This window comes from Peromyscus maniculatus, chromosome 2, assembly GCF_049852395.1.
Source record: "Peromyscus maniculatus bairdii isolate BWxNUB_F1_BW_parent chromosome 2, HU_Pman_BW_mat_3.1, whole genome shotgun sequence".
NCBI classification, from domain to species: domain Eukaryota; kingdom Metazoa; phylum Chordata; class Mammalia; order Rodentia; family Cricetidae; genus Peromyscus; species Peromyscus maniculatus.
The window spans coordinates 82,233,679-82,248,506 of NC_134853.1; the positions used below are offsets into that span (position 1 = coordinate 82,233,679).

At 40.0% G+C, this 14,828-nt stretch overlaps 1 protein-coding gene across 1 annotated transcript in view; it reads right to left on the reverse strand.

Moving 5' to 3' along the window:
• Positions 1–14,828, reverse strand: part of Svep1 (sushi, von Willebrand factor type A, EGF and pentraxin domain containing 1) — a 179,470-nt gene that overhangs the window by 151,453 nt on the left and 13,189 nt on the right. Inside the window, exon 2 of the mRNA XM_006985289.4 lies at positions 811–1,066. Within this exon, the coding sequence (XP_006985351.1) occupies positions 811–1,066 (256 nt within the window). The remainder of the gene's footprint in view (positions 1–810; positions 1,067–14,828) is intronic.

Here is a 14,828-nt window from a genome sequence, read left to right on the forward strand (position 1 = left end):
CCTGGTTGTTTTGGTTTGTTTGTTTGTTTTTTTGAGCCTCACCAGGTGCTTGTAATCCATTGCTATGATTCCCACCTTAGGCCAAATTTCTCACTTGAGTACCTGCCAGGATCATGCCCAGTTTGGCACATGGCTAAATATCCTGTCAACTCCTCACAGTCTGCATTCTTTGCTCCTGATTCAAATTACAATAGGCAAGTCCATCTAACTGAGAACCGTGCATCTAAACATCCTCATACGCGGTTCGTCAAGGACTCCCATGAACGCGTTTGCTAATTTTTCTCCCCTTTTAGGACTGACGTTCTTACGACAAAAGCGATTTATCTCCGAGTTGTCAGGGCAAGAAGTATGTGTTAAGTGTTTAGTGCCCTATCTCCCCGCGTATTTCTGGAAACATTCTGGTGAGGTTCAATGCTCATGTCTCAGAATGTTTACTTCATCTGTCCAGATAGCTGTAAATGCGATCTCAGTCAAGGCTTCCCACTCTGTGTGTGGCCTCCAAACACACCTCAATTCATCCCATGGATCTAGGTGGGAACATATGGACGATTTAGGGAAAATTCAGCACAGCTGTTAAGAAACAAAGTAAAACAAGGTTGCTGCCAGGTCGGGATGCCCTCTCTGGGCAGTTCAGAGTATGTTAGGACACCCAAAGCGCTCACAAGCCTCGTGCTCCACCAAGAGCACGGTGAGAGTGTGAAATCATTCTTCTTCATGCAACAAGAGAGAGAAACAAAACCACAACCAAAACCAGACAACAACAGCAGCAACATTGCAAGGTGTACCCATAATGCTATTAACTTCCGTTACCTTCATGCAATGCCCTGCGAGCTAAAGCCTCAAATTCTTCAAAACTGTGAAGCAGGTAGCAGTGTTCCTCCTTCGGGGTGGAAGCCATGTCGTTCAGTTCCCGGATATTCCCCTGCCAAATCCCGAACGTGAAGATCTCCACTCCAAAGTCCCGCAGCGACGCTGCGATGGGTCTGGGGTCTCCGCCGTTGGAATAGCCATCGGTGATGAGAAATATGACTTTGGTGGAGTTTTCTCTCGAGTGACGAAGGATTTGCTGTAAGGACACAGGGAAGAGCCGAGTGTAAGTGGCGCCAGCCCCTCTGCTTATCTGGCTAAGGCAGCACCTGAGAGATGCCGTTCACACCGGTCAGCGAGAGAAAAACAGAAACAGGCAGAGACTGGGATCTGCCACGGCCTCGCAGACGCGAAATGAGCCTCAAAACCATGTAAAATGTGTTATCATCATCATCATTGCTATAACCACGTCACCATCATCCTCATCGCCACAGAGCTTGCCAATGAAGAACAAGGGCTTACAGAATGACATTGATTCAATAATCGCCACTTCCTGTGAAGCTAACCTATCGGTTCTCCAGTCCCGGAAACATGAACCAACCCTGAGTCCTATGCATCTATCTACATTGCACCTCTCTCTCTATCGAAACCACCCCCAGCCTCACTAGAAAAATTTATCAGAAAGTGCCTTTTCCAGGGTTTATGATGGCTGACCTTCTTCCTATATTTGTTTTTCCACTACTCCTTCAAAAATGTAGAATTGATCCAATACTTCGTCTTTTTGGACCACCCAGATTCGCATAAAATCAGCAGGTTTTGGCAGCATTCTATCTTCATGAGAAAACATGGATTCACTAACCCTGACATTTGAGCTTTATTGTTTTAGGACAGGTCATTCTGTTTTACGATGTGTGTGTAGTTCCTTCGCCCTGGACAGAAGCACAGATGAAGCTTTTAACACTCCATTGCCAGAGATGCTTTACAATGTCAAACCTCAAAGGCACAAGAACTCCAGGTGTGGATCTAGCATTGTCATCCAAATTTCTATTGTGGCTTTTCGTCAGAATTTTGTGGGAAAGGCTTGGAAGTGCCAGGATACATTTTCTAGCAAGATCTTACTTAGAAGGCAGCCTGGTTTATTAGGCAATAAGGGGAGAGCCACTGCCCATTTTCTAGAAAGTGGGCCAGAACAGCAACAATTATACCCTACCTTTGTCAAAATTAAAATAAGGTACAGTCAGAAGGATAAATTCGATTCCATTTACTTTAGGGAGTAGATTCACGAGCTGGTCTAGATTGTTTTCAGATGTTAAGACCAATATCTGTATCAAGTCTATCGCTAGATACTCAGTGGATGCTGCTTATAATTGAATTGTTCTTACCTAAACTTAGCTCCTGTGAGCTGCAATAAAGCAGCCAAACCCGAATGTACAGAAAGTCAATCTGAAAATGACCCCAGAAACCACCTAGAGGGCCGGCAGTTTGAGAAGAGGTGTTTAAGTACGTCACCACAGGCCCCGAGAATCAAGCCCCGTACTGCGAGCCAGATCAGATGGGAGCCTAGAAAGTCAGGCACAGAAGGCTGTGTGTGTGTGACAGAACAGAACACACAATGCTAACAGACGTTCCTCAGCTACACACGAGGGCCTCAATCAGCAGCCTTCACGGGCTTGGATCTTACAGTTTAAAAAGCTGTCCACTTGATGAAGGACAAGTGGTCTGGGATGACTGAACGACAAGTGTGGGACTTTTCTAATCCCCAGACAAGAGCCTCTGGGGAGACGGGGAGGGAAAAAGACTGGAGAAAGGAGACGTTATGCTCTTGTGTGAGACCCTGAAGTCTGTACCAATCTGTCTCCACACCCAATCCAGTCCCAGAGGAGATGACAGACAGACATCTCTTGAGGCCCCGAGAGTCACAGATCCTCTTCCATTTGGATATTCAGGGTGGGGGCATGACCTGAATGAGGCCATTGTACAACTCAGAAAATAGAAGCTCAGAGACCTGAGAGGTGAACATTCCTCAGGCAGCTTTGCAAAAGGAGGAAAGGGGAGGAATTCTAAACATAATTCAGTTGTCAACGGGGAAGTACTGGAAACTTCTAGTTTTGAGTTTTCTTGGATGCCTCTAGATGGCCAGCCTTGTTTCCTCATCAAACGGAAAGGTATAACAAAGAAAAAGTTCTGGGCTAGGGGTAGAGCGCATGGCTACTATGACCCACACCTGGGCTCCACCCCCAAAACAATGTGAAGAAATATCCACGAATATACATTCCGTTCAGCATTAGTAAGATAGAGTTTTAAAAGCCATCACCAGGCAGTAAGAAAATGTTTTGTCTCAACACACAGTTTCTCATCCCAGAGGGACTCCCTGGCACCTTGGGAGGTGAGTAGGGAATCTCATTTGGACCTCGGCCCCTCCACACATTTACAGGGCGAGAGATGAGGTGCAGGGATGACAGGAGAAGGTGACTGTGCTGCACAGCTCGAGGGTGTTCGGAGTGGCAGGTGGGCATTTCGAGGGTAAGGGCGTTTCAATTGCAAGTGTGGTCTTCTCCCGTGAGATCCACTGTGGGCAGGCTATTTAAATTCCGTGGTATCTGAGTCTAGAGAACACGCTTAGGCTACATTGGCCGATAAAGAACAGCTCTTCCTGTGCTCAGGAGAAAGCCTCAGAGATTTCTGCCTCCTCCCCACCCTAAACCTATGTGTCTCACTAAAATTGTTATTTTAAAAATCTTTAAGTTTTGTTTTACTTTAGTGAACAGTAGAGACTACCTTCATTTTTGTTCAAGTAGAGAATTATTTCCCCCACTCATTCACTGATGGATCCTCTCCTTTCTGTTTTATTCTCTGTCTTTCTGTTCTTGGTTAATAACCACATAGCTTGGGGTGCTATTGCTTTACATTCTTTTTATACTTTGAAAGGAAGTTTTAACCATCTTTTTTCTTTTTTAAAGTATTTGTGGTTAGACTTAAATGTTTCCTTTGCCAGCTGAGCTTGAGAATCAGCTCATGAAATTTTTCTCTAAATTCTGTTTGACCCAGTAATTTCACTTCTAGGAATCGATCCTAAACACACACACACACACACACACACACACACACACACACACACACACACACACACACAATCAATCGAAGACTAACCTGGTAGAAATGAGCTGGATGCGGTCTCTAAACACCATTACCCATTAGAAGGTGCCAGAAACTTGTGAAGAAAGTGTCTGATTTCTGTCCAAGGGCAGGAAATGTACAACACAGGTTGAGGCTTCTCATACAGAAAACAGAGAGGCCTGAAACTAGCAAAGACAAATCAAAGAAACCAGGGACAGCTGCGAAACTCCTTCTGCAGGCCAATGAGGGGCAGCTTGGGTATGGATGAAGATGAGAAATTGAATGCACTTAAGTTTCTCAAGTTTAATGTATACATATGGGGGTGTGTTTACATTAGTGGTATATATACATTAAAGTTCTACAAACAAACACAATAATTGGAATGGGCTGAAACACCCATATGAACACATGTATTGCTCAATACTGTTCCTGGGGAAAAGCTCAATTATCTGTTTAGAATGACATGAGGCAATTTGTTTGTAAACTTCTATTTTTCTGTGTTCGGAGGGAAAGGCTTTGTTCCAGCCCTCCGGGAGGCGGGGGTTGTGTCTGCAACCTAGTGAAGAGCAAAGATGGAGATAGACATAGACTCTAGTTCCGTTCAGAAGTCGCAATCACATCTCCACAGAAACACTCCACAATGCTCATGGTCATTTTGAGTGACCGGTTGACGAGGTCATGACAGCTAACTGTAAGCAAGACACTGAAAACCTGAGAGCAATGATGAAAGGGGAAAGAGAAAACCAGATTTCTTTTTTCATTGTGATACTTTCAATCATGCTATCATGAGCAGTGTATGTGTTAAGTATGTGCTCATAAATGTTTGTTCAATGAAGCAAGTGGGGAAACTCTAGGATACTGGAATGAGTTGGTCTGGAGTAAGTAGCAGGAATGTGAGTGTGTAAACGTGTACTATTTATACAGAAAATATTCTAGGTGGAGTCGGACAGAGGTAATAGATGGTGGATATGGTCAATAAACATTGTATAAATATATGAATAGTTCAATGAATAAAAAATATTTAAAATGATATAACATTTAATTTTCTTTTTGTGCCTTCCATTATAAACACATCCTTTCCTGGAATGTCAGCCTCTGTTGACTCCAGGCCTTTCCTCCATGTCTGCATGGACTTCAGCACATCCTTCCCACAGTCACTGCCCATCAGACACACAGACTCTAAGCTGGGTGGGAGGCAAAGTGAAGGCTCGGTGGGTGGGAGCATTGGTTGCTATTGCAGGGGACCCAGGCTTAGTTCTAAGCACCCACATGGTGGCTCAAAACCCTCTATAACTCCAGTTCCAGGGAATCTGATGTCCTCTTCTGACATCCACAGGCACCAGGAACACATGCAGCTCAAACACTTCATACACAGAGAAAAAAAAAATCTAAAAAAATAAGAACAGACAAAACCTTAAGCTGTGATTCTGCTATTTTCTCTCTGCAGGGACGCTGATCAGCATTTCCAGGAGCCATCAGCTCTGTTGGCAGGTCAATACATGAAGCTGAAGATAACAAGAATAATGGCAGGACTAGTGGTCCAGGCAAAGAGTTACACAAGATCTGGGTTTGGAATGTGCATTAGAGATGGACAAGGGAGGATGTATTACTGAAAATGACTTACAGCTCTCCCCATCTATCTGGCTCATTATTCCTGAATTAAAACATAATTCAATAAAGCATTTTTTCATACCAGGACTTCAGAGCCAAATGGGTCTGTGGTAATGGATGTGGAATGTGGTAGAAGTTTGGCATTTTTCTTTTGTGTTTCTGAAAGAGTTTGCATCATCTGCTACATATTTTTTTCGGGGGGGGGGGTGTTCAGAATACTGAATGAGACAAAGGATTCTGCCAAATCAAAACTGGACGTGGATTCTGTATGACAAAAGGTTATCGCCATCTGCATTGTATCAGGCCTCTGATTTGCTTGTATAAACAGCTGGCAAGAAAAAGAGGCTTCCGAGTCCAGCAATAGTCATCAGAATGATAAAAATGCAGGATTGTGCAATTCAGGTCTAACAGGGAGATCCATCATCCTTACACAAGACGGCACCCCCCACTTGCACCCCTACCCAAAGCATTTTTTTTCCCCTCCAAAGAGCTGTTGCAAAAATGCTTTGGAAACAGTTGGAGACGACAGTCGAAGCAGAAAGAGACAGCACTTTCTCTTGAATCCTGATCCTTAAACGACAGAATACAACATGAGCCACTTCGACCCCTTACAGCCAGCCTGTCCTGGGGATGCCAGCTAGAGAAAGCCATTATTCGCCCTTTAATGACTTCATACAGTGGACAAATCCACCCTGTGACTGTGTCTGAGGACCTCTTTGCCATGGAGCAGAAAGTTAGTAAAGCAAGTCAGAGTTTCCACTTGACTTGCACCCGGTGCTTTTCTTTGCTGGGAAACATTAAGCACAAACTCCGTACTCCAATGCTCCTCCAGTTCCAGCTGTTATTCCATTTTATGCTGTCTGATATTCTTTGGGAATGTTTTCTTTATGTATATTCTGGAGTTCACAGGAGAAGACGTTTCTCTGTTGGTTCACCATCTCCTGGATGTCATCCACTCCAGCTTTTTTTTTCTCTTTTTTTGTTTTCTTCAATTTTGATATCCTAATGCCATCTGGATCCAGTGGGGGCATCTCAAGCCTTTTCTTGAATATCAGTTTTGTTTTGCTTGTTTGTTTGTATAGTGGGAATATTTAATCCCTTCTACCTCATATATATATATATATATATATATATATATATGTGTGTGTGTGTGTGTGTGTATGTATATATACATATATATGAAATATATATGTGTGAAATTCTCAAAGCATCAATTTTTAAAATAATAAAAAATTGAGATTAGAACTGTACTTTATCTTTCTAGCTACAATATTTCTTTACCTTACTCGGTTCTCTCTTTATTCCTTACAGTTTTGTCTTAATTTCAGTCTATTGTCTGTCCATTTTTTGCCTTTCTGAATCTGTTTTTTATTTATTTAAAGGTATACAACAAACCTGTATAATATCTATCAGAGAATAATCAAAGAAACCAGAGAGATCTGAGGGCTTGTCACTCTTGTTTTGCTTATCCATGAACAAAGGCATATGTCTAGGTAAACCATTTCCACAAACAATAAACATCTTGGAGAAGTAGGTGCTTGGAGTCCTTAGCTATCAATATTCCAATCTATTATTATTGCCATTATGACCATTATCATTATTATTAAAATAAGCTGATAACCGACAGAAGTGACCAGTGGTGAGGGTTATGAATGAGCTACCTTCTATGTTTGCTTGAAAGCAGATGAGTTAGGTCAACACTGCCCAGGAGAACTTTCTGTTCTGATTGGCAGTTGTGATAGTTAGCTTTCTTATTGCTGTGATAAGACACCATGACCAAAAGCAACTTTGGGAGGGAAGGCTTATCTCAGCTTACAGTTTATATTCTACTGTGAGGGGAAGTCAGGGCAGAAACTCAAGCAGGAACCCGGGAGCAAAAACTGAAGCAGAAGCCATGAAGGAACACTGGCTTGCTCCCATGGCCTGCTCAGCCTGCTTTATTACAACACCCAGGACCACCTACCCAGGGGTAGTACCATCAGCAGTGGACAGGGTGCTCCCACACCAACCAATAAATCAAAGAAATGTCTCAAATACTTGCCTACAGGCCAGTCTGATGGAGTTATTTTCTCAGTTGAGATTCCCTCTTCTCAAGTGACCCTGGCTTGTGTCAAGTTAACAAAAACTCAGCAGCAGAGCAGGTTATCTGTGTGTCACCATGGTGACATTCACATGTGACTGTTGAGCACTTGGGTCTATTGTAGTTGGGAACCAAATTGATAATTGTCCTTAATTTTAATTAATTTATATTTAAGTAGACAAACATGGCTAGAGGCTACAGGATTGGCCAGTACAGACAAAGAGAGCTGTGTTTTCACAAACAAGCACAGAAAAGCTAGAGCAAGTTCCTGATATTCTGTAAATGAGAGAAATGCAAAATCAACTTGAGGATCTAGAAATAATGAAATTTTCTGCTTTTTCAATGCATACAACATTATGAATAAAATTTTATAATCCATACAATAAACGATATAGTCTTAATTGTTAATGATGCTTGTTTATTGATTGTGGGGCATGGACATGCCATGTACATATGTGGAGGTTGGAGGACTTCCAAGGGTTGGTTCTCTTCTACCACGTGAGACATGAGACTGAACTCAGGTCATCAGGCATGGTGGCAGAAACCTTCACTCATTGGGCCATCTCACCAGCCCTAAATTATTTATCTTGAGGCAAAAGTAGAAACTGTAGAAACTCAGCAGATCTCAAGTAGATAAGGAATACATCAGTGATTTAATTTTTCTTCACCATTACTTAAGATTCTTTTGAAAAGTCTAACAAAGATTCTAAGATCTATCATTAGAAAGTGCTACTTGGTTTTGTTCCTGCTCTGATCTCTTCTCTCTCTCTATTAGAAAACAAGGAACAAATTGTACAATATACACATCATGCTTATCAAAGATGTTTTAGTGTCCTTAAAAGATAAAGAAAATTTACAGATATCTAACTAAAAAGAGAAAAATAACAGGAAACTAGGTGTGTATTTTGATCAAACCAAACAAAGGCAATGAAAGAAAGCAAAAAGAAAAGGAAGGGATGGATGGATGGGTGGATGGATGGATAGATGGATAGATGGATAGATGGATGGATGGATGGATGGATAGATAGATGGATGGAGGGCAAGTAGGCTATTGGTAGAATGTATAAAAATATTTAGTTTTATTAATGCCAAAATATATTAAGTTAAATAATAATAAAAACATTATTTTTGACTTCTCACATGGTCATGGTTATTTAAATATTTTTAAATTATTAAACATGTGGAGAAGCAGAGATTGCTGGGAAAGACACCAGAACCCTTAACATTTGGAATGTCACTTGAGAAAGTGATCAAAGTCTTACATTTGTCACAAAATTTGCTCTTAAATTCTATAGTTATTGGATATCATGAGGAAATAGCCATGCATACATATACAAGTAATCAAAAGGCTTTGCATCTTAGAGTAATTTGAAATAATAAAAAGATCAGAAACTATTAAATTCCAACAACAAAATACCAGTTAAATAAATATGAGGAAATACCATGAATGAGCACTGAAGTGTGAACATACTGTATTTGTGTAAATATATGTGTGTAAATGTATGTTTGGGTATGGTTGACAACACACACATCAAAATATCTGACTATCTCCTAACTGTATTTAGGGGATTTGTTTACTTCTACCATGTAGAGTTGCATCATTTTCATATTTTCTCTTTTTCCTCTCCTCTGTGCTTTCCCCAGAAGTCAACAGCTCCTAAGCCTACATCAAATTAAACTCCAAGATTCACCCAAATGAAGCTCCAAGATTCCCCTAGTGGGCATCTCTGTCTGAATGTACTACAAGGTCTTCCAAACACAGTATATCCAATTCATGCACAAATAATTCTGTCTTCAATATCTCATATATGGTCCGATATCCCCAATCTTCCAAACTAAAAGCCTGGAGTGACCCATGGTACCTTTGTTCTGGTCTATCACTGTTAGTAGCTACCTAATCCAATGCATTTCACCCATGTTACCTGCCTACCTCTTAGTCTCAATGCCTCAGCCTTGCTCCAGGTGGCCATTTAAGCATCTCTAGAGGAGGGGGTTCTTCTTGCAAGTCCATTTTCTGACCTGCCATTAAGGTTATTTTTTTTCTGAAATCCAATGCAATCATGTTTCTAACTTTCAATATTGTCAATCTGTCTGTAAAATGAAACTCGAACTCTTTCCCAGGCTCTTCTACTATCCAGGCTTAACAATCCTTCTAGCTACTTCCCTTCTCACATGCTTGCCTCTTCTTGAGTCCACCATGCCACCTCCTCACTGGTTCAGCTATGGTGGCCCAGTTGGGGCTTTCCGAATGGAAAATACTCTCTTATTGTTTTAGTGCCTGAAAGTTCCCCATAACTCTTTTTCATTTTTCCAACAATGCCTCCCATCCTTTTTTAATAGTCTATCTCAGTTTAGATTCAAAGTTTGTCCTGTAGAAACTTCTAATTATTCTGCCATAAAATAAACCCATCTTGGTGAACCTGTTCATCTTTCATCATTCTAAGTCCATCAAATTGAGATTGATGCTTATAGGTCTGGCTGTGTCCCAAAGTAGACTTAAATGTGACAAATTAATTTTACATTTTTACTCTGCTGTTGACTAGGAGCCAGGCATGGTGACACATTCCTGTAATCTAGAGTGGAGGCAGAAGGATCAGGAGTTCAAAACCAGTGTGAGCTACGTGAAACCCTGTCTTCAGACTAATGTGAGGCCTACAAATGAACAGATAGATACATGGTATAGTGTTTTCTCTCTATATGTCCAACATGCAGGATAAAATAGTAAACTCAAGACCAAAGAGTGAATCTTGTTGTGCTCTCCTGAACTGAAAACTTTCCAATATCATCTTCAGGCTCTTTTCAACACATTCATTGTGCGTCTCTATAGCATACCAGGCACTGTGTTGAGTGTTTCCTAACTGTGCTTGCTATTTGGTGAGAGAAAAGAACAAACCAAATTGGATAAAAATGTCAGAAGCCTAAGTGGAGTATTTTGCAGTAACGAAGCTTTCCCATTAATCCTGTGATTTCAAATCAATCATATTTAGTATGTCTCATTTATTATAAGTACTTACTCAACCATTATAGACTGAAATTCTAGAATGGGAAAAAATGTTGGCTCAGGGAGTCTTTAGGCTATTTGTGACAGTCTAGCCAAATCACAGAGGAACCAGAGGGTCAGAGGAGAACTTAATCTCAGATTTATGGGTCCAGAGTTCATCCACCCACGTACATGCCTTAGTTATTAAACAAGGACACATATCAGTTTGAAAAGGACCCATGGGGACAGTGCATCAAATTAGAAAATAGTGTACACAGGAGTTGATGAGTAGCAGACCTAATCCAGACTATAAAACAACAGAACAGATTCACAAGGACCAAACAGTTTCCTACTCATGCCAATCTCCAATATCCATTCATTTCACCCAGAGCTCCAGAAAATCTGAATAGTAAAAGTAGAGCCATCAGAATACCAAACGCCCTGTCACAGGCAAGCACACTGCTAACTATGTCACAGACAAGCACACTATTAACCTATCACAGGCAAGCACACTGCTAACCTATCACAGGCAAGCACACTGCTAACCTATCACAGGCAAGCACACTGCTAACCTATCACAGACAAGCACACTATTAACCTATCACAGACAAGCACACTGCTAACCTGTCACAGACAAGCACACTGCTAACCTGTCACAGACAAGCACACTGCTAACCTATCACAGACAAGCACACTGCTAATCTATCATGGACAAGCACACTGCTCTCCTATCACAGGCAAGCATACGGTTAACCTATCACAAGCAAGCACACTGTTAACCTATCACAAGCAAGCACACTGCTAATTTACCTTCAGATAAAGATCAAAATAAACTCCATTGTTAATGTGAAAAACTTCATAAAACAACCACAATTCACCTGGCAAGATGGCTCAGTGAGTAAAGACGCTTGCTGCCAAACCTGAATTCAGTCCCACCGGGAACCACATGGTGGAAGGAGAGAACCTACTCCTCCTACAAGTTGTCCTCTGATATCCACACATGCACCATGGTGAACACACACACACACACACACACACACTATAATAAAAATAATAGTAATTGATATATTAAATGTCTATACAATATTGCAAAATATCATTTAGTGCTCAAAATCAAATATGAATCATTCATTCACGTGATTCACATAGAAAAATCAAAGGACAAAAACAATCTCAAGTGCTACAAATATCCTCAGCAAGTGGCCATGCACTTGTAATTTTGCAAGTGAATTAAAGAATAGAAAAATGTTTACTTAATATGACAAATAGGAATTACCATAAAACTAATGGCCAAAATAATGCTTAAAGCACCCTCACTAAACTCAAGAATGAGACAAAAAGTCCCCGTTATTGAAGAGTGGGAATACCAGCTAATATGATTGGGCAAAAAAACAGATAAATCTAGTAATAAAAAGATCCTATTTCAGATGGAAGGGAATCGGGATAAAGAAATAGTGAGAGATGTTGAGAAAAAAATGTTTGCATAAGTATTTTAATTATAAAATGTCATAGTAACAAGTGACTATGAATAGATTTAATAATTCAGTTTGGGGCTAGGGGTGCACCTCAGTGCTACAGCACTAGTGTGTCTAGTGTGTGTCAGGTCCTGGGTTCCATCCCTGGTAACACAGATACACAAAAGGTACCTTCAAAAAGTTCAGTCATGGTTATGTCTACATGATAACATATACTTGAAGCATGCTAATTAGGAGAAGACCTTCTTGTATGGGAAAATATTCAGTATCCAACTTCAAATGTAAAAATTAGGAAGTATTTTCTTATATATCACGAGTAAGTATCAATGAACTCACACAAATATAAAAAAGGATATGAATAAAAAACTATGGCAATTGTAGTTCCTTGCTTCATCTGAAACTACTAATGTCTATATTATTTTTATTAGGGAGTTCGACAGTACAAGTTAATTAAAAATTCATGGTTATCACTGAACTAAAGGTTTTTTTTTCATTTTAAAAATCTTCTTAGGTTACAGTTTATTAGAAAATAACAAACTGTGCCACCTGATTTTTAAAGTCAAATTTTAGCAATTTTTTATTATTATTACATTTACTTCTTGACAGTTTCATACGTGTATATAATACATTATGATCATGCTCACTTTTAAGATTTAGAACATTTGAAAAGATGCCTTAATCGCACTTGGTAGCCCATAAGGACTGGATATCTACTTAGCTGGCCTAAACGAAGTGGGAGGTTTACTCGGAACTTGCACACAGGAGTAACTTTCCCAATCCAAGGTCAGGGAGAAAAGCTGAACCCCAGAAAAAACTGGAAAAAGAAACAGGAGATCTCTAGGAATAGAGGTGGCTCCTCCCTTCAGTCTTCCCCCATTTTCTGTTTCTGGGCAACAGAGCATGCTGTCTAGTCTGCCCTGCACAAACTTACTCACTTTCCTTGCATTGGTGGGATTCCTGTTTCCTGTGTACTGACTCTATATTCCCTAATTACTGCTAAAACAAACAAAACAAAACCAAAATGTATTCTCTCTGGGCTCCTTGTGCCTTAGTTCAAGTTGCTAGGAGGAAAACCCAAAGGAGCCATGTTAACCTTCAAGAGACTGATAAAGCCAGAGAAAGGCAACCTTCATGGGTGGTCAGGAGGGGAGGAGAGTGGTGGCGATTCTCAGTGAGAGGTGCTGTTGATTGACATGCACTAAAAGCCCACCAGAAGAAGAAATAACTTAATGGTATGTTTAGATGTTTCCAGTAGAGAAAATGATAGAGAAATTTATCAGGTCAACTCTCCTTCCAAATGAACATCAGACACAGGGCATGATGGTGTGGAAGTTAAGAAAATTCAAGTGTAAGAATATTTCTGAGAAAGTATAAAAACTTATTTATGATCCAAAGTCATTAGGAAAGAAATGATGCATTTTATGTGGTATTTTAATAACCAGGAAGGAAAACATCAGCAGGTGTTTAGAATGTGTGAAAAATGCAGGAAAGCCAATTGTTCTATTGATAATATGCAGTCTTCAACAACACTAGTCTGCAACACTTCGGAAAGCCAGAGAGATTTTAAGTCAAATCTACAAAGAAATGGAAAACTCAAAGGGGTGAGGATTGAAGGGAGACTTTTAAGTTCATGAACTTATGATGTATTTTATTTGTTATAGTTACGTAAATTTATTTTTGAAAACACATTTAATTTGTGACATTTATTAGCATTCCAAGTAAATGATATTTGGAAGTTTGTTGTGTTTTCTTTATACTTGCTTGTACAAATAATCACATTAATTAAACATGGGGCAAAGTACTCTGTTTATATCTTTAAAAAGCAGAAATTAAACCCCAAATGATTTACAGTTGAGTTTTATTCATGGATTAGATGATGCATTACAAATGCAGGATCCTTAATCCAAGAATCTGATATCCAAATGCTGCAAAAGAGGGATGTTTTAGCACCAAGCTGACGTCATGAGTGGAAAATTCCAGCAATGAAACTTCTGTCCACAAGAAAAATCATTAACACTATTCTATAAAATGTCCTTCAGGCTATGTGTCCATGAAATGTAGAGAAGTTTCATGCTTACACTTAAGTCCTATCTCCAAGATATTACATTATATATATATATATATATATATATATATATATATATATATATATATATGCAAATATTCCAAAATCAAAAGTAGATTCTGAAGCCTCAAATATTTCTGGTTCTACTCAAATGAGGTCTGCATTTAAATTGTCAATCAGGGACTATTGTGATATTTACATGTCATCGTTCAATGGTATGGACTCTTAAATTATTTTGGGTATAGTATTGTCTCTAGGGGATTAAATGGCCTGTACAGTTTACTGTGTGCATACCTTTAGAACAATGAGTGCTCTTCACGAAACACTTTAGAGACTCAGGAAGAAAGTTTAGTAGGTATAAATCAGAGAATGAGTCCAGATCTCCAGAACCCACACCACTCAGCAGCTCATGTGCCTGGAATACCAATGCTGAGACAGGAGGCAGAGACATGACACTCTCCTGATCTGGATGGAGATGAAGCCCATCTCAAGCAAAGTAGATGGTAAAGACAGATATCTGAAAGTTGTTTTCTGACCTCTACACGCACACTGTAGCTCATGCCTGGACACAGGCATGTCCACATGCACTCACACACATACACAACAGCATACACACTTACCAACATGCACACACATTTTTTTTAAATGAATTAGATTTATAAACAAGCCTAGTTCAATACATAAATACTTGAA